The following is a 21,254-nucleotide window of genomic DNA, read 5'->3' as shown; positions in this document are numbered from 1 at the left end:
TAATAATAAACAAACAATAAACAACCAGTCAAGAGTGTGTACAGTGTTGTAATAAGCTATGTTACAAAGGTGTAGGTTTCAAACTTTTTAGGTGATTTATTATGGACAAAAACATAGTGAATGACTCAAAAATATGCATGAATCTAAAATACATAACACTTAATTTCATTTTTTTTAAAACGGATTTTTATCCAGTAATAACACAAGGACAAAAAATAAACTCAATAGAGAAAAATAAAATACAGCTGATTAAAAAATTTGTAATAGTCTAATTGACTTGAATTTGTGATGTTAGACTTGAATAGTCAATATATTTCCCATACATGAAACACAACCCAGTCTCTTTTTGTTAAATGCAAGTTTATGTATGATCAATAATACAAAACGTATAATAAGCTACACATGAAATAAAGCAAACAATTCAGTCAAACATACAAAGTCAGTGCTAGTCGGCTAACTTACAACGGTAACGTACAGTTATAGCCTAAAAATAAACAAGTAATGAAACTTCACTTTGCACTCAGCCTAAACGATTTGCCAGGGAACAAATTATAGATCCATGAGAGCAAATATGGGCCGTTAAATCTCCACAAGACTAATTATAGCTGGAGACGCCACAGAGACATCAGAGCCAGCGGCAGACGTCAGAAGGACTGGCCGAGGAAAGTCAACTCTCGCCGGCTAAACAAGCGCTGACCGCCGCTGACTCACTGGAGCTCACAACTCGAAAAACACCAGATAAAATGTTTAAATAGGCACTCTTCTTATAAATAAACCACAGATTTGAGCTTTAAACAACTACATTATCGACTGAAAAAGTCTTAAAACTACGTTTTGCCACACATTAACAGTAGATTAATGTGTGTAAACACAGTGTGTAAACACAGCCCATGTCAGCCATTTCTCAACGAGACGAACATGTGAAGAGAGTAAACTCCAAATGTTCAAGCATCCAACTTTGCGCGAATAGCGCGATTTATTCACGCCACATAAGTTCTTCATTCTTAGGCTGAAACGCGGGCTAGTGAGAGATTGCCTGTTTGTCACGATGACGTCTAAAGTCCCCGCCAAAGGATGTAGTCCCTTTTAGCAACCATCGTTTTTAAGACACAATAAAGTAAAAAAAAAAAAATCACAAGCAGGTTTTAATGTGTTTTATGTCATAGATCAAAACGTGAAAATATTTAGAGGCTTTGTTAACCACAGACCTTATTTCAGGCGATTTAGCAAAAACCCATTCAAAAAACCCATAGACTTTAGGGCGAGGGAACCGGTAGGGCTAAAATGCTAACTCACTTCCGCGTTTTGGCCTACAAAGTGACGTCATTACTTCGGCACTCTATAGTGAGCCGTTGGAGATACCATCCTACGTCACGATGTACCACAACGTCCAATAGGAAAATTCAACTGCAGTAGCCACCGTTCAACCTTAAGAGGGCAGCACTTTGGCGGTTTTACACCATATTTTATAGAATTAAAACACTTTATACTCAAATGTCTAAACATTTACTCGAATCAATGAACAGCATTAATAAAGCCCCAGTATTACAGATCATTAACTAAAAAAAGTTGGTTTAGGGTTTAGTTACCCTTTAAGTTTGAGGGTTGAGGGTGATTGCACAAGTTCATTTTTTCAGTCACTCTTCAGTCACGTCTTTATTCATACTGTGAAAAAGCATAGTTTCTTATGTGAAAGAAAACAAGTTTCTTAAAAGGACAATGTTAATTGTGCTTTGGATTATTTGACACTTTCCTATTAAGATGCCAAATTAAAAGCACCATTCCTACATTTTATTTGTGCTTTGCCTTTATGAGATTCTGTTGAACATCATCTTGTCTTCTCTCTCTTTAAGGTACAGCCTGACTGTATGGACAGGCAAGGATGATGTTCTTAATGTGGAAGAGCTGTTGCCCTACAGGCAAAACTTCAGCAAAACCAGGATCTACTATGATCTGTTAGAATCACAAATCAAACCGTTTAAAGGACTACCTGGCTACTCCTAAAAAAGCAATTCAACTTATTGACATTAGTTATGTTTCCATCCACCTTTTTATGCTCATTTGGGGAAATTGCATTAAATGTTAAAAAGTGCATAAAAATGTATGCGCTCAATTGAGGCATATACATTTTTTTTATCTGATAAAAAGACGAGCATAAACTATGATGGAAACACATTTACAGAATAAATCCCTCGATGCGCAACAAAAAACTCATGTGACATTGCCTCAATAGTGGATGTGATTGGATATCTGGACTAACCAGTGGACCAAATTCACCGCACACCATCTCAAATTGGTCATTCTGAAATGCCTGAGCCAAAGTCTGTCATCAGAATGATTTGGTTTGATTGCGTTCCCAAACACCAGGCATCACAAGCAAGATAACACTCTTAGACACTATTTACAATGTAGCGAAAAGAGCCCCAGTGGCTTCCCCAATTGCAGAAACTGTAAATATACACTATGTACTGAAGTTTTAGGGTTTAAACTCTGAATTGTATTGGTTGTCATGCTTAAACAATTAATGTACAACGTGAAAGAAAAATACTATATTTTTGTAATCTACATTTGCATTTTGTAACACTTTGTATATTTGCATTTTGTCATTACAAATTAATAATAAAAATATGGGGGGAAAATGCTTATCCTTAGAAAGATTTTTTAAATGTTTTTGAAAAAAGTCTCTAATACTCACCAAGGGTGAATTTATTTGGTCAAAGATACAGTAAAAACAGTACTATTGTGAAATATTACAGTGCAGAATAACCTTTTTCTATTTTAATATATAGCTACATTTTCTGCCGCCATTACTCCAGTCTTCAGTGTCACATGATCCTTAAAAAATCCAGCATTCTTTGATGAATAGAAAGTTCAAAAGAACAGCATTTATAAAAAAAATAAAATAAATAAAAAAAATAAAAAAAATCGGTAACCATGTAAAAGTCTTTACTGTCACTTTTGATCAAATTTTGATTAAAAAAGTAAAAAAAAAATTATATCTATTTTTATTTATTACCAACCCCAAACTTTTGAACAGTAGTGTATAACAATGATTTATACAAGAAAGCAAAAGTGTTGTTATCTGTTACAATGTTTCTGTTTCATTTATTAGTGCAGTAAAGTAGTTCTCAACATGTCCAATGATACTGCATGTTATTATAAAATGCTTAAAGGGATAGTTTGCCCTGAAATGAAAATAAAACCATCTTTTACTCACCCTGCTGTTGTTCTAATGCCCTCTGTCCTTTGTATCTTTTTTGGACCTCAAAAGCAGCATTTCTTTCAATAGTCCTGCACACACTCCTTCCTATAATGGCAGTGAATAGCTACCAGGCTAAAACATTACAAAAATTATACAAAAGTTTCACGCAATGATACAGTTAGACGCGCGCCATATATGGAAAGCGTTCAGGAGGAATACTAGAAGGTTTTGCGAGAAAGAAACTGTATTATTCAGTCAAAATACTGAGCTTGGCCATTACTTTGTGCACATTCCCATATATATATATTCAGTTTCTTGCGTATAATATATTATATATATATATATATATATATATATATATACGCAAGAAAATGAAAGAATTGTTTTATGCACAATTGCAGGCATAAATCAGAATCAAAAAGACATTGCAGGCATAAATCAGGTTTAAAGAGACAGCAGTACATTAAAAAGCAGCAAATGTTTCAGTATTCTGATTCAGTGCACTAATGAGTGAGAGTACAAAGAACAGCAGTAAAGTGCAGTAAAGTTTATAATGGTCAAAGCAAACATATTACTACTGTCCAGTCTGGAAAGTGCATTTTAGGGGGTGGTTTATGTTTATTATGATTCATATTTAAAATGAATTCTGTTCAGATTTCAGACTTTGACAAGTTAAATTTCTATATTTACCACAACTTTCCTCTGTGATATTTACTGACCAAAGATTTCCTCAAAATTGACCAGCTGCTTGATCTGCTCAGTTTGCATGGAATGTCATCTTAAAGGGTTAGTTCACCCAAAAAATGAAAATTCTGTCATTAATTACTCACCCTCATGTCGTTGGACACCCGTAAGACCTCCGTTCATATTCGGAACACAAATTAAGATATTTTAGTTGAAAGCTGATGGCTGAGAAAGGCTTCACACAGGCCTCCATTGGCATTCAGTACATTGACACTTCCAAGATCCATGAAAGGCACTTAAAACGTCGTTACAAAGTCTATCTCACCACAGTGGCTCAACAATAATCTTACGATGCGACGACAATAGTTTTTGTGCGCAAAAAAAAATCAAAATAACACCTTTATCCAACTTGTTCTCGACTTCCGTGTGTGCCTCCACGACGCACGCGCGAGAATATGACGTAGCGCCGGTGTTCGGGAATCCATGAAATACACACTTAAGCCCCATTTTGAGCACTACGCCGAGACCTAAAGCACGATCAATGTAGAATCCAACAGCTTAGACACGCTTCCTCTGCTCGTAAACAAATCGCTTCTGGGTCATATGTCCGAACGCCGGATCTGCGTCATATTCTCGCGCATGCGTCGTGGAGGCATACACGGAAGTCGAGAACAAGTTGGATAAAGGTGTTATTTAGATTTTTTTTTGCGCACAAAAACTATTGTCGTCGCATCGTAAGATTATTGTAGAGCCACTGTGGTGAGATAGACTTTGTAACGACGTTTTAAGTGCCTTTCATGGATCTTGGAAGTGTCAATGTACTGAATGCCAATGGAGGCCTGATTGAAGCCTTTCTCAGCCATCAGCTTTCAACTAAAATATCTCCATTTGTGTTCCGAATATGAACGGAGGACTTACGGGTGTCCGACGACATGAGGGTGAGTAATTAATGACAGAATTTTCATTTTTGGGTGAACTAACCCTTTAACAGACTCTTCTTGTTCTTAGATCTCTGGGATGGTTCGGGGCACAGGGGACAAAATGCCTCGATCCAGGAACAATGGGTGTAGTTCCTGCCACAGGCTTGCTTCCACTGTTGAGGCTAACACTGGTATTGACTTTGATGTCTGGAATGGGTGCATGCGGATTAAGAGGTGGCAGATAACCAGGGCGGGTTTGTGAGATATGGTCTAGGAGTAGGACTCCGGATCGCCTCCGCTCCAGCATCGCCGGGCTCCTCCTCTGAACGAGACTTTCCAGAGACTCTCTGGATCCAGAGAGAGTGGAGGAGCGGCTGGTAACAAGCTTGCGTTTCTCCATCCCCCCAGTTCCTCCATCAGATGTGGTCTCAAAGGCTTTAAGCAGATTAGCAGAGTCTTTGACGTCAATGCTTTGGTGCCGAGCTACCATAGCTCTCAGTGGTGTTCGGCAACCATTGTACCCAAATGAGAGCTCCTCTTCGGGGGTGATATGTAGAAGCTCTTCAGTCAAGGATGAGGACTTGCTTTGCTGTAGGAGCAGAGATGGAGGGATCTTCAGCCAGGGCTCTGAGTGAAGCCTCTGTAGATGGAGCAGCTTCACGACACTAGCTGCTTGCAGAGGGCTTGAATCTTGAGTCTGTGATCCTGGTTTGGATGAGGGAAGTGTTGGAGTGGATCCCAGGGTCTCAGATTGGTTATTGGTGGGTGTTGAGATATGCGGGGTAAAAAGTGTAATTTCAGAGGGGTACATGTATGACGCAGAGGCACAGTGCAAACGGTCCTCAAGATTTGGAGGTGGTGGTACGTTCAGATACTGCTTGGTAATTTGTCTTCCAGAGGGTAGTTTGTCTGTTGTAATGATGATGACTTCTTTGCCCTTGGCCTTGCAGGCGTCCAGTAGTACTCTCAGTGCATCCTTGTCTCCAGTGTTAACTGCATAGACCAGAGCAGAGGAACTATTGTGGTCCTCTAAACTAGGGTCAGCTCCACTGGAGAGCAGAAGCGACAGCACCTCTTCGCCCGCCCGCTCTATGCAGGCATGCATTAGGGCTGTCTTACCAGACTTATCCTGAATGTTGGGGTCTGCTCCATTTTCAAGAAGATACCTGTTGAGAAGATTGATTCATTAGAGTGAGCTCAGAGGAAAGGATCAATGGCATATCAGAGTGTCCATGATAAAAAAAACGAATCTTGTAAATACACATCTTATCCAAAAACGTTTGTTACACGACCATTCCTAAATGTAGGATCAGGAAGATGTTTTTGAAGTCTCTAATGTTCACAAAACTAGATTTATTTCAAAAATAGCCATATTGTGAAATGTTATTAGAATTCAGAACTGTTTTCTATTTTAATATATTTTTAAAATGTAATTTATTCATGTGATGGCAAAACTATCAGCAGCCATTACTCCTGTTTTCAGGGTCACATGATCATTCAGAAATCATTCTAATACATGATTTAGTGCTTAAGAAACAATGTAGAAAACAGCTGATACTTAATATTTTTTGTGGAAACCATGATACATTTTTTCAGGATTCTTTGATGAATAGAGTAAAAAGAATAAAAAAAACTATTTATTTGAAAAATAAATCTTCTGTAACATTGTACATGTCTTTACTGTCACTTGACATTTTTAATGTGTCCTTGCTGTATAAAAGGTATTATTTAAAAAAAATGCCAAACTTTAAAAAGTTATCTTTAAAGATAAAACTTTCTTTTTTTTTAAATATAATTTTTGGGGAGTCATTATATGATCTTGCATTATAAAATGGTCACAGTTTCTGATGGTTTAAGAGACTTATTGACCGTGACACAATGAGGGTCTGTGGAGAAGCAGTTTTGTTACAATATTTTTTTCAGTACTTCAGCTTTTTTTTTTTACTTAATGCCCCCTACCAAAATATCAAAATAAAATTAATTTCAGAAATTAAAAATATGCATACAAGTCACTATGTATGAATTGCATTTTTACCATCCTTAAAACAACAACAACAAGTTTCAATGCACAATCAGCTAGTGTAATCAACTTACAGGATACCCACCTGATGATCTTTGGTTTTGGCACACTTTGAACATCAGCATGGTGACTTTTGCAGGCCACCATCAGTGGAGTTTCTCCCCTCTCATTGCTCTCATTAATGTAAGCCCCTCCTTCCAGCAGCAGGCGTGTCATCCTTAGGCGGCACAGATATACTGCTTTCAGCAAAAATTTTCCACCCGTGCGTTCCACCTCTGTTGAGTCCTCCATGATTATGTGGTGTGACCGTTGAGCGGCTAATGTCACGTGGGTTCAGTGGATCACAGGAGCTGATTTCTTTATTGGCTTCTGTCAGGGAAGAGAAGGAGAGCATACTTTATCAGAAGCAGAGTTTTTCAAGATTTTCACTTAAGTGTCTCCTTTTAATCCAATTAATTTGCATCAAAGCAAACCTGATGTCTATTTGACATTGAGATGTTCTCTCCCTCTTCACATCAGAAGAATATGCTAGAAAGGTTTCCTGCTCTAATCCAGTGTCTCTCGCCATTCACCGGATAGACACTAATATGAAGCTGTTTTTTGATGACTATGTAGGTGGCATGTCTAGGTGGTACTTGACAAGAAGAAATAGAAAACTGAATTAGTTATCTAATCCTCATTACATAATATGAATTACTCTTTCTTTTATATTCTTTAAATTTTTGCAGACTATTTTTGTTCCCAACATGCATTTATGCAACATATATTCTGTGTTTAATACAAGTTAAACTCAATCGCCAGCGCTTTTGGAATCATGTTGATAAACAGAAAATAAAAATAACGAGTGAATGGGGCCAACTTAACACGTAAAACACTAAAATTAAAACACCTTTACAGTTTAAACAATTCAGATTATAATACAGAAGTTTAGTTTTAACAGAAGAATATGTAAGTGTTTTATAAAAATGATATTTTCTGCCTTTAAATAAAATAAAATACTGCCCCATTTACTTCCATTGTGTGCATTGCTGTAACCTTAATTTCTGCTTTTTTAAAAGAAAAGATCAGAGATGGTTTGCAATTATTGTGCTGTCGATTATGCTTAATTTCTACAGTACTTTCATGTACTTTTAATATAGCATGTGTGGTATAAGTGACATCTTAAAGGGATAGTTCAAAATGTACTCGTTTACTCACCCTCAAGTTGTTCAAAACCTGTATGAATTTCTCTTCTGCTGAATACAAAATATATTTAGAAGAATATGGGAAACCAAACAGTTTATGGACCCCATTGACTTCCATAGTATGGAGAAAAAATATATATATACGATGGAAGTCAATGGGGCCCATACACTGTTTGGTTACCAACATTCTTCAAAATATCTTCTTCTTTGTTCAGCAGAATAAAGAAACTCATACAGGTTTGGAACAACTTGAGGGTGAGTAAATTTTGACAGAATTGTCATTTTTGGGTGAACTGTCCGTGTTAGCCTGCACCAGACATGCACAGTGTCTTATAAGAGCAGTGTTTTTGTCGGTAGGTTGAAATTCAATAGCTTGAGGCAATCTGTATTTGCCTCATAGAATGAAGACATTCCTTTATACAGTCTATTGTGCATGTGGCCTTGTTCTCTCAACTCAGAGTGCAGTTGCAGTGCACTCTTTATTTAACAAACAGCGAGCGCGAGACTGCCTCAGTCAGGTTTCTAAATGTGATTTCACTGGAGTTGAGTTAAGACGAGTAAGGAAATTAATCTTTTTGTGTCCTCCAACAAAAAAAAAAAAAGGATGACAACCTCGGCTGATGCTCTCAGTTTAGCTTTTCTTAGCAGTGAAGGCTGCATGTGACATTGCTAGTTTAGAGAATGTGTCAGCACCGTGGTTAAACGTTTTCTGAAATAAAAAACAAACCACGTGCAGATTATAATACCTTTATACCTGGGGTGACCAAACATTCAGGACATGTCCTGTTTTCAAGTCCTGTCCTGGCCCTAATATAATTTTATATCCCTACCGAGGGGGCATACTTTAAATGTATTGAAATTAACAAGGAATCTTCGAGTGAACTTCGAGTATCATTTGAGTATCTCATTGCCGGGCCGAGTGTCCTTGTTTTCGGTAATAAAAATATGCTCACCCTATATTTATACCTAACTTTGATATTAGCCTTAATTATGTCTACCTTTCCTGAACAAGAGCCTCCTCATATCTTTCTTTCTCCACGTGTCATGTTTTTTATGCTAATAAACCACTTTGTCCTGACATTTTGGCAGTTGACAGGCTAAAGTCCTGGGCTGCATTTCCCGATAACGTTGTCCCTTAGCACGCTACGAAGACTCTAAAGGTATAACTTAACTAAAGGTATACCATTTCTAGGTGTGTTCCTCGAACTATACCTTAGGAGGTTGCTTAAGGTAAACCTTCTTAAGTGCGACGTTAGCAGGTGCTGTCCGTGGCGGCGGTGCTGAAGTGGCTTATATCGATAGCTCAAGAATCGATTATTTACTCTATGCAGGGGCTGTTTCACTGCTTTATGCGAACAAAAAATGGCAGGGAGAAAGTGTGTATGTCCACAAAAAAGAATGAATGTTGTGTGGTTGCATAAAAAGAAATATAGGGTGAAAAATATATTAACCAAAAACAGTGTGAATGATTTGCTGCCTTGTTTGTACACCAGCAGCGTGTAGGGCATCTCTTAGTTGAGGTGGGTTGTGGACTTCTTCTTCTTCCTCCTCCTCCTCCTCTTCTTCCTCCTCTTCTGGCAAGGCTGCACCTCCACTGACTGCAATGCTGTGTAGCATGGCTGTAACTACTGCTACTGTACAGCATCTTTCTGGCTTCAGACGCAACCCTCCAGGCACCGAAAACGCATCTTCCAGCGCCCGATTGAGCGCTCCACCAAGTTGCGGGTACGGATGTTGTAATCGTGCTCGGCTTGTGTGGTGGGGTTGGTTACTGGATTTAAAAGATAGGTTCTGAGAGGGTAGCCACTGTCTCCTAAAAAAATGCTCTGGCCGACAACCCCTATTTCTGCATCTTCACCCACCGCTGAATTGGCCCACACAAAGCTGTCGTGTGTGCTACCAGGCCACTTTGCCACCACGTCCACGAACCTCCCCCTGTGGTCCACCACCACCTGGACATTGATGGCCGCAAAGCCCTTACGGCAAATGAAGGCCTGGTCTAGTGCAGAAGGGTTGGTGATGGGTATAAGTGTCCCGTCGACAAGGCCTATTATTTGCGGGATACCAGCAATGGCATGGAAGCCTTGGTGCACCTCCATCACTTTGTGCCTGGCGGAAGGCTTGCGGATATACTCATGGCATGACGAAGCAGGATGTTCCTTACTGAATGAACGCACCGCCACACCGAGTTGTTACTCAGCCCATATCCATCCCCAACCACCTCCAGAAAACTCCCCATGGCATAAAAACGGAGAGCCGCCAGCAGCTGGATTTCAGGGCTGAGAGGGTAGCTCCGTCCAAACAAAGTCTCGACAAAGTTGGACCAACAAGATCTAAAAGCTGCTCAATTTGCTGTCGTGGCAGGCGAAATTTATTTGGAATAGCGGCTTCTGACATGTTAGCCAGGGGACTAAAGTTTTCACGTATGAAATAGTGCACATACACTAAATGCAGGGGCGTACATTTTATCTAACAGTAGGGGGGGACGATAAACATGAAATTTCTCAAGAGCAATTTTTGAAGGGGACACAAATAATACAGCCAAAATCGTACTTGTAAGGATATGTGTACCACAAAAAAAAATATGTATATATATATAAAAAAACAATTTGTGCTTATTTGGCGTCTTGGTGCACTGAAAAATTATCTAATGTCCGTTTTTCTTTTCTCTGTCATTTTATCTGACCAACAACACAAAGCATTAGTTGTTTAAATATGAGTAGGTTCACCACACAGTCATTGAAGTGAAGATAATGGGTAGACGTTCCGTCTAGGTGCTAATTCTGGGTTTATTACCAGGTTCACTCAGGTGTGTCGGCCAGAACACCACTTAAGGCCAAATCTCCAGAGTATGAAATGAAGAGAGGAGAGATAGTTCTTTTTATTCTGTTTATTCCTTCTTCTTTCTTGTATAAGTGAGTTTAAAGGGGAGTATAATTTCGAGTGTGGTTTCTATAAAGATAGAATGAATACAAATGAATAAAGGAAACATATGCATACACTCATTCTTCCTTAAGCACTAATACACATTACAAACATAAAATAAACAGTAGTCAGAATATGACTATATCTCTTAAACTCTAAATGTAAGCAGAGAGAAAGGATTCAAATACTTATCAGATTTTCTACCATGCATTAAGTTACAAATAATGTAGATAGAACTTACTGTCGTCTATGATATACTTTAAAGCATCAATAGCGGTCCAGATAATGATATCTAACATCACTTAATATTTTATTCAACTACAGAATACTTAACATTCATCACATCAAGTATTGAATGAAGTAAACATGTCTAAACCCATTTAACCCGACGCAGTCTGATGGACCGAAGCTAGAAAGTAACGTGCGAACGTGGATATAATTAACACAACGGTCGTATAGCGACACTTACACTCCTAACTCTCATCCATATCGAATATCAAAATAACAGCCGACAAAGAAATACAATATCTCGAGTAATGCAGCAGATTTACTTACTTCTTTCATTCACGCACACTCTGAGGAAAATGTCACTCACAATAATCCAACCGACCGATGATCTCTATCATACTGAATACTAACTGCGTGACAACCGACTGATCATCTCTATCGTACTGCATACTAACTGCGTAACGTCAGATATAGTATACAAACCAGCGCGCGCTTTCGCTACCCTATTACACGCACTGAATAAACGGGAGTGAAAGTGAAACATAAAGCACATTATGGTCAACTGTACTAAATAATAGCAACACCAACATAACTTTGGGGCCTTTTCTACAGCCGCCCCCAAATGTATGTAATACATTTGCTCGTCACTAAAGGCAACAAAGTTCTATGGCTGGGGTGTAGTGGCAGGTGTGGAACCGTCTCCATCTTCTCCAGAAGGAAGTGCAGGGAGGACAACTAGCCTGGCAACTGGCCGGGTGTAGATTCTCTCCTTCACCTTTACATCAGCGGACCTGATGTGCCCGTCAGAGCTGGGATGAGTCTTGACTACTTTCCCAATGGGCCAGAGGAACCTCGGAAGATGCGGATCAGCGATCATCACTACACAGTCCCTTGCAATATCAGCTGGTGTAGCCTGCCACTTCTGGCGAGCTTGTAGACTCGGCACATAGAGTCGGATGAAACGGGCCCAGAAGTGATCAGCCAAAATTTGGGAGTGTCTCCAACGGCGGCGACAGATGAGCTCACTTTCGGGGTAGACTACCTGAGGTAGCGATCCATCAGGCCGCCCCATGAGAAGAACACTAGGAGTCACTGGATCTGGGTCGCTGGCATCTGAAGACACATAACCCAAGGGTTTACTGTTAAGGATCCCTTCCACCTCAATAAGTACGGTCCGCAGCACTTCTTCTGGAACAGGCTGAGCACCAACTGTGGCATAGAGTGCGCTCTTAACTGAGCGTATCTCCCTCTCCCACACTCCTCCGAAATGGGGAGCTGCTGGTGGGTTAAAGCGGAAGAAGATCTTCTGTGGTGCAAGGAGATGTTGTAGTTCTTTAGACATTTCAACGAAAGCTTCACGGAGTTCTCGCTCCCCTCCCTTGAAATTTGTCCCCTGATCGGAGAACAGCTCTGCAGGCGTTCCTCTACGGGCAATAAACCGACGAAGGGACATCAGGAAAGCATCCGTATCAATAGAGGTCAGGAGGTCCAAGTGCACCGCCCTAGTTGTGAGGCACTTGAAAATGATCCCCCATCTCTTCTCCCGGCGCCGGCCCACCTTGATCTCAAATGGCCCAAAGCAGTCCATCCCCGTAGAATAGAAGGCAGGCTTGAAAAGGCGCAGACGGGCTGATGGCAAGTCTGCCATCTTCGGCACTGCAGGTTTCGCCCTCCATCGTCGACAGTCAGCGCAGCTATACTGATAGCGCCGAATAGCCTCACGCCCTCGCAGGATCCAGAAGGAGCGTCGAAGCTCGGCGAACACCCGCTCTGGTCCTGGGTGGCGGAGGCGGTTATCAAAGTCTTGAATCAAGAGCGTAGTTACTCGATGACCTGGGTCCAAGATGACTGGATGAAGAGTAGTCAGTTCTAGGCCTTCTGCTCGACGGAGTCGTCCTCCAACAAGTATAAGCTCTCCCTTTTCATCCAGCTCTGGAGACAGCGTGCGAAGTCGACTGTAGCTGGGGACAGGTTTCCCAGCTTTCAGGAGGCTGTACTCCTGCTGAAAACTATCCCTCTGAGCCCTCTGAAGTATTAACTGTTCAGCCTGTCGGTAGTCTTTAGCTGTGGGTTTATCATGAGAGTTGGCCGCCCCATACAGCTCCTGCACTGTCCCTTCCAACAACTCCTTCCACGAGCCGTATTGGCCCAGGTCTGAAGTTGACTGGCTTGATGCAACAGCGGCGACCCCACAGAAGATAGACTTGCGCAGCTCTGAGGTATCTTCTGCTTGGTCAACAGTGGGGTCCTCTGGCCATGAGTCTGGACTGGTCAGGAGGAAGGCTGGTCCCAAGCTCCATCTATTTGGCTGAATAAGCTCTCGCAGCTTCTTACCTCGTGTTACGTCATCCGCAGGGTTTCTTGCGGTATCAACATATCTCCAGGCATGCCCGTCAGTCAGCTCCTGTATCTCGGCCACGCGGGTGCCCACAAAGACCTTGAACCGGCAGGATTCAGACCTCAGCCATGTCAGCACCGTTGTGGAATCTGACCAAAGAGTTGTCCGATCAATGTGGATGGTAAGCTCCCTCTTCAGCACCTGTGAGAGCTGTGCACCAGTAAGGGCAGCACAGAGTTCTAATCGGGGCATAGAGTGAAATCGCTTAGGAGCGATTCTGGAACGGGCCATCAGGAATGACAGATACACTTCACCATGTCGGTCAGTGGTCCGGAGGTACGCCACTGAACCATACGCCTCTTCTGAGGCGTCGCAAAATACATGCACCTCTCTCTGAAGACTGGAAATGTCTACAGACTTTGGCAAGTACGGTCGGGGCAGGGTGACTTGAGGTAAGACTTGCAGTTCCTCTTCCCAGTCTTTCCATCGCTGCAGAAGCTCCTGTGGCAGTAGTGGATCATCCCATCCCCTGTGTTTGTCCCAAAGATGTCGGACGATTATCTTAGCCCTGGTGGTGTAGGGTAGGATGAAGCCCAATGGATCGTACTGACTCGACAGCACCTTGTAGATATTACGCATTGTGGGGACACCGTACTCCACATGACGATGCTTGTAACCAAGAACATCAGTCTGGAAGAGCCAGCTTAGCCCTAGAGTAGATTCTGGAGTATCGATCTGGTTCTGAGCCAGCCACAGCTCAACACTAGCAGAGCAACTCTCTTCTGGTAGGTGACTTATTACACCTGGTTCATTGCTGGCCCACTGGCGTAGATCGAAGCCTGCAGACGCAAGAAGGGCTCGTAGTTTGTCGACTAGATGCCTCGCCTCAGCAATCGTGGGAACACTCTGGAGGCAGTTATCTACATAAAAACATTTCTGAACTGATATCCTCACATCTTCATCTGGCTGGCTGTTATCAGAGACATGGCGCTGTAAGGCAAATGTGGCACAGCAGGGGCTACATGTTGTACCAAACGGTAGCACCTGCCACTCGTACACTGCAGGAGGTCCTTCTTGACTGATGTCGCGCCAAAGAAATCTGAGCAGAGCACGATCCTCTGGGAGGAGGCGAACTTGGTGGAACATGCCTCTAATGTCTCCGCTAACTGCAACTGCATGCTCTCGGAATCTTAGCAGAACTCCCAGTAGTGATGCTCCTAAGGTCGGCCCAGGCAGTAGATGGTCGTTGAGGTTCTGCCCTCGATACTGATAGGAGCAGTTGAATACCAGCCTATTCTTGCCATTATGGCTCACCATATGGTGAGGGATATACCATTCCTCGCAACCTTCCTTGTCTGAAACTTTCGGTCCACACTTGATGACAGAGCCAGCCTTTATTAGTTTCTCCATCTCAACTCTGTAGGCTTCTGCTCGTGCAGGATCTCTGGCAAGTCGCCTCTCTACACTTCGTAAACAGGGCATGACAGCTTCTTTGGTAGCCTGAAAGAGCGGCATGTCTTTCCGGCGGAGCAGTGGGGTTGCATAACGGAGAATGCCATCAACCTCTACCCTGATGGTTTTGGTCTCCAGGATGCTGATGGCCTCTTGGTCCTGCCTTGAACGAGTAACTAGTTTCTCGCTTCTGAATGGAACAATGTCGACCTGCCATAATCTCTCAACTTGTTTCATAAGCTCGCTCACCTGGGGTGTTACCGTTGTGAATAGACACTGCTGGGATTGGGCATGGTGACGGACTACACTCGCTGGGCCCTGCAGAGTCCAGCCCAGCCTTGTGCGGATGGCAGCAGGCCCACCTGGCGGTCCCAATCTGACAGGTTCAATGGGAGTGATGAGATGGGGATGGTCACTCCCAATGAGAAGCAGGGGTTTGACCTTTATAAAAGTCCGTATGGGAAGGCCAGTGAGGTGCTTATAGGTGTTCCGGAGTTGCTCCATGGGGTAAGTATGGGTAGCTAGTCCAATACGATCACTAGTGAATGCACCTGTAATCTTAAACTTGTTCTTCGGCTTTAAGGGTGAAGAAATAAAGAACGACACTGATGCACCACGGAGGGTCTGCACTTCCTCTCTAATTGTGCGTAGTGGTAGGTCCTCTTGAATCCCCTGAACACCTAGCTTCTCTGCAGCATCTGACAACAGCATAGTTCTCTCTGAGCCGTCATCAAGTATGGCATAGGTGTTGATTGATTGGTCACCATGGTGGATGCGGACTTTGACAACTTTCAGAAGGACCCGACTGCCTTCAGTGGGTCTGTCTAAGTACAGAACCTCGGTTGTGCCCCTGGTGCCTTGGCTTTCCACTGCTGGTGTTGATGCTGCTTCTTCGGATGACCTTATATTCACCTCATGCAGAACCTGAAGATGTTTCCTTTGGCAGAGGCTGCATGTCTTTTTTAAGTTGCACTGAGCCGCCTGGTGTGGCCGTGCACATCGCCAACACCTCTTGTTACTTTTTATCCATTCAGTCAGCTGATCCTTTGTTAGCCTGGATACCTCTGTGCACTGGCTAAGGTAGTGTTTTTCATTATTGCAGAATGGACAATATGGCTTGCTCTTGTTCCCTTTAAAAGAGCTACTTGGAACTGGAGCCTCAGATTTCTTAACAGTGTCCTTTGCCCCATGGAGAACAGTAGTAGGTTGCTTACCCTTCCTACCCTCGTATCTGGACACCGGCTTCTCCCAAGCTCCTCTCACAGCTAACTGTCCTTCAGAGTCCTGGCACCAAGACTCGTATTTCAACCAATCTGAAAGATTATTTAAGGTGTGGGTTTGTATACCCTGATGGTACATGCAGCGGCGAAACTCTGCTCTCTGCTCAGGCGGCAGCTTGCTCAGCAGACGAGCAACATGTGAGCCACATTGTAGTTCCACTTCACCCTCGTGTCCTAGTGTCTTCAGCATCCCCACCAGTGATTGTATCCGGAGTGCAAACTTCTCAAATGCAGCAAAGTCTCCCCGCTTTATGTCCGGTGAGTCCATCACAGCAGCAATACGCCTCAGAGCTATCTGATGTGGCCGGCCGAACTTGTCATTGAGGGCAACCATTGTGTCTGAGAAGGGTGTTGGGGAGTTAAGGTAAGCATCTGCTATTAACCTGGCTTCTTCTAGTTGCAGGTGATCGACCAACACTTGATACTTAAACAGCTCCGATGCATCATGTGGTAGGAGGTTTTCCAATGAGATCTTGAGCCGCGCAAACTCACTTGGGTCCCGACTTGAGAAGTTGCGGATTGTTGGGCGTGGCCCACGGTAACTTGACTCTGGGATACTGTAGTTACGACCCTGAGGTGAGCTAAAAGGCGGGGCCTGTAACCATGCCATGCCTGGATGTCGCTGTTTGGGCGCTAGGTTGCAGCCAAGCTCACTCCGTTCACCACCATAAGCAGTAGGGTACTTGGGCTCCGCTGGAGGTAATCCGTGTGGCTGCGGCAGAAACTGAACAGGCTTGAACCAGGGAGGTGGATGATGGGCAGTGTCATCCCAAGGCCTGGCGGTGGGAAGGGCCCCACGTGCGGAGTGATTAACTTGTGGCTGGCCCACAAACATATCAGGAGCTGGGGCTGGCAGTGCTTTTTCCCTAATTCTTGGAACCTCATCCATCCTACTAACAAGCGAATGTGCTATAGGTTGGTCACTAGGGAGAGGCTCGTCCATGTCTGGGTCTGGCCATGGTGGTGGTGCAGGCCAATCATCCTCTTCCTCAGCTTTAGATTCGCATTCAACAGGTGGCCGTGGCGACATCACCGTTAACTCTGGCTTTCTGGTATGAATAGAGGTTGGACTCTGCATGTTGCGGACAGCATCTACTAACTGTTTCATGTCTGCTCGTAATGCTCTAAGTTCGACTAAGTCTGATGCCATGTGCTGCTGTGTCTGCTGCAGAAGGTGTCTTTCATGACGAATGTCATCTAACTCCGCTCGGCTCTCCTCCTGTGAATGCATGGGGTGCAGCGCTGGAGGCAGGGGAGTAGAGTAATCTTGTAGCTGTTCCCTAAACTCTCTCTCTGAAACCCGCTGGGGGGCTAGCTGATTCCTCTGGCTGTGCTGTTGGTTCTCCGCCCTATAGCTCAGGTCCATCTCCTGAAGAATAGCATCCCGCCTCTGCAGGCGAAGGGAAGAGTCATAAGGGGAGGTGAGGGGTGTCATCCTGGCATTTCCCTCCTGGTGAGTACTCTCTAATTCCTCTCTGTACCTCTCTCCGATGTAGCCCCTACGATCAACCTCATAATCTGCATAGCGCACAGGTGGGCGAATGTGCCGTTTGGGACGTGCACCACAAACATCATACTCTGGATGTAATTCCATCTCTGACGTGAACCCAGTAATCCGGCTCGAAGGACCATCAATGAAGTGAAGATAATGGGTAGACGTTCCGTCTAGGTGCTAATTCTGGGTTTATTACCAGGTTCACTCAGGTGTGTCGGCCAGAACACCACTTAAGGCCAAATCTCCAGAGTATGAAATGAAGAGAGGAGAGATAGTTCTTTTTATTCTGTTTATTCCTTCTTCTTTCTTGTATAAGTGAGTTTAAAGGTGAGTATAATTTCGAGTGTGGTTTCTATAAAGATAGAATGAATACAAATGAATAAAGGAAACATATGCATACACTCATTCTTCCTTAAGCACTAATACACATTACAAACATAAAATAAACAGTAGTCAGAATATGACTATATCTCTTAAACTCTAAATGTAAGCAGAGAGAAAGGATTCAAATACTTATCAGATTTTCTACCATGCATTAAGTTACAAATAATGTAGATAGAACTTACTGTCGTCTATGATATACTTTAAAGCATCAATAGCGGTCCAGATAATGATATCTAACATCACTTAATATTTTATTCAACTACAGAATACTTAACATTCATCACATCAAGTATTGAATGAAGTAAACATGTCTAAACCCATTTAACCCGACGCAGTCTGATGGACCGAAGCTAGAAAGTAACGTGCGAACGTGGATATAATTAACACAACGGTCGTATAGCGACACTTACACTCCTAACTCTCATCCATATCGAATATCAAAATAACAGCCGACAAAGAAATACAATATCTCGAGTAATGCAGCAGATTTACTTACTTCTTTCATTCACGCACACTCTGAGGAAAATGTCACTCACAATAATCCAACCGACCGATGATCTCTATCATACTGAATACTAACTGCGTGACAACCGACTGATCATCTCTATCGTACTGCATACTAACTGCGTAACGTCAGATATAGTATACAAACCAGCGCGCGCTTTCGCTACCCTATTACACGCACTGAATAAACGGGAGTGAAAGTGAAACATAAAGCACATTATGGTCAACTGTACTAAATAATAGCAACACCAACATAACTTTGGGGCCTTTTCTACAGTCATATTATATAAAATTATCTTGCATCCTCCACATAGTATTTTATACTATGATATTCAGATCTTTACATATTCAACTGCAGCAAGCCCTCTGGTATGCCACTTATTATCATATTGAGCAAAACCCAACACAGATCTGACAGAGCGCCGTGCGCATATAGGCTACTTTAGGTTTAGAATTAGCGCCAATTCGAGGGCGGGTTGCTTGAATTATGGGTTCATTAGCCTATTATTCTTAATGAAAAACACAGCAAGAAAACAGTACAATGACACACTCCCTTAAATAGGCACTTTTACATTTCGCTTTGAAACCAAATGTTCCGCGATCATCTTGTCTGTCAGCTGTTTGCTCTAGTGATGAATGAAATCTGACTCTCGTTCGGCTCGTGCTGTATTGAGCAGACACGTTCAGTTTTTAATTGTTGTGTCTGTTCTCTAACTAAACAAAATTATTTTATTACTATAAAAATGAAAACGACGGTGGACCGGGGCGGTGCCGCGGTGGGCAAGTGATGCTAACAGGGTTTTGCCTAATCTGTATTAAAGAGAAAAGAGTCAATTCATCTGATGTTTAAAGTGAATAAAATAGCATTGACAGCTTACTGGAGTTTCACAACTGCTGTCTGAAGAGCTTTGTTCTCTCCCCAAACTTGTGTGGTAGTTTTTTTTACGTTCTATGGGTAACGTTAGGTGAGGTGCGCGGTGGATCAAACCACTGTGGGGTAAGGGGGAGGGGGGACTCAAAATGTTTCTAAACTTAAACGCATTTTTTGTCCCGTTTGCTTTTGTATTGTTTTACTACTTACACATTTATTTTAAGTATATATCATTATATTATTGACAATACTCAGCATGGTTTTTAGGGGGGGACAGCCCTCAGATTGGGGGGGTCCTGTCCCCCCCGTGATTTACGCCCCCGACTAAATGGCTCCGCGGACGGCGCCGTCTTTGATTTAGCACAACTATTCGCTGTCTCGCTGCCATAGTTTGACCAAACTCCCCTCCACAATCATTCCCTTTAAATAGGCTCCTAAACTTTTCCTGTCTAATGGTTTGCCAGCTGATGTACCTTTGGATAATATAATTAAAAAGCTAAAATTAGTGTAATGAGTCTGACAATTGTAATCCTTGCATTAAAAAAAAATTAGCCTGATTGAACACTGGGTGTATATTACAACTTCAGAATTATATTCGTATAGACTGACATGTAAAGAAGCTTTATGCACAGTGGTGGCCACTAGTGGAATGAACTGTCAATAGTGATAAGGTATAGCTAAGAGTGGTCCAGACCAACCTTACGAAAGTAATACTTACAGAAGGTATTCTTAACTAAGATAGTTTCGGGAAACACGTATTAACGTTAAGGTACACCTTAAGGTATAACTTAAGAACGACGTAGTGTTAAGAAGGTTTGGGGAAATCCAGCCCTGATTGGTCTGGTACAAGCACACTGCCTGATGCCTGCAGGACATCTCGGTTCAAGCTGCTAATTCCTAGAGCTCCCTGGGCTGGCAATCTAAAACCACAACTTTGTGTGCCATTCCCCTAGTCTTCAATCGCCCTTGGGAACAGAGAGAATCTTTAATGACAGGCCTCTCTCCCTCTGTCGCTGCCTCGTGCTAAAAAGCATGGAGCAAATGAGGCCCAAAACAGATGAGGGTGCTGATTGTTGCAGCAGCAGCGGCAGCGCTGAAGTGGAGCACCAAACAGACCACTCCACGCACCTGTATGCATCTGCGATTTATGCCAGATCACGCAATACTTAATTATCCTCACAAATGGTAGGCTGAATTTGTCCCTCTCAAAACACCTGCAGGGAAAATAAAAAACGCACTCTCTGCGACATCAACCGATAAGTATAAGAATAGTTTTTATAATAAGAATAGTATTACTGTTCCGTAATACCGATACCGATACCGATACCGATACGATACCGTAACTGGATTATGCTCATTTGCACTGCCGACTGTATTTACAGTAACAATGTTTACATTTGCATTTTGCACCGTACTTCTAACTGGAATATGCAACCACTTTTCACTGCACTTTTACACTTTCTTCGGATAGCTCTGTCCATAATTTATTGTACTAACTTAATCCACTGCTATATTCCTCATATTAGCCTAACATATTATTGTATACCTCTAACTGTAAAATTCTGTTCAAGTAATAACCGTCTGTATATTTATTCATAGTACATAGTCACCTGTAAATTCTGTTTATAGTAATAGCCATCTGTTTATTATATTCTAGTACATATTCACCTGTAAATTCTGTTTATAGAAATAGCCATCTGTATATTTATTCACTGTATATATTCATCTGTAAATTCAGTTCTACTTATAGTAATAACCATCTCTCTA

The 21,254-nt window shown here is 42.4% G+C and overlaps 1 protein-coding gene and 1 pseudogene across 2 annotated transcripts in view; one reads left to right on the top strand and one right to left on the bottom strand.

The window, feature by feature from the left end:
* LOC307125682 (ankyrin repeat domain-containing protein 34B-like) overlaps positions 1-21,254 on the top strand; it is a 407,861-nt pseudogene that overhangs the window by 238,460 nt on the left and 148,147 nt on the right. The gene's annotated exons all lie outside the window — the stretch shown is intronic.
* Positions 3,914-7,117, bottom strand: LOC307124766 (ankyrin repeat domain-containing protein 34B-like; the record flags this gene model as incomplete). The annotated part of the gene is made up of 3 exons (XM_079814211.1): positions 3,914-3,976; positions 4,880-5,972; positions 6,912-7,117. The coding sequence occupies 3 exons, from the start codon at positions 7,115-7,117 to the stop codon at positions 3,914-3,916; spliced, it is 1,362 nt and encodes a 453-aa protein (XP_079670337.1).

This window comes from Gobio gobio (assembly GCF_949357685.1).
Source record: "Gobio gobio genome assembly, chromosome: 4".
NCBI lineage: Eukaryota > Metazoa > Chordata > Actinopteri > Cypriniformes > Gobionidae > Gobio > Gobio gobio.
This window is presented reverse-complemented; position numbering and strand designations above follow the sequence as displayed.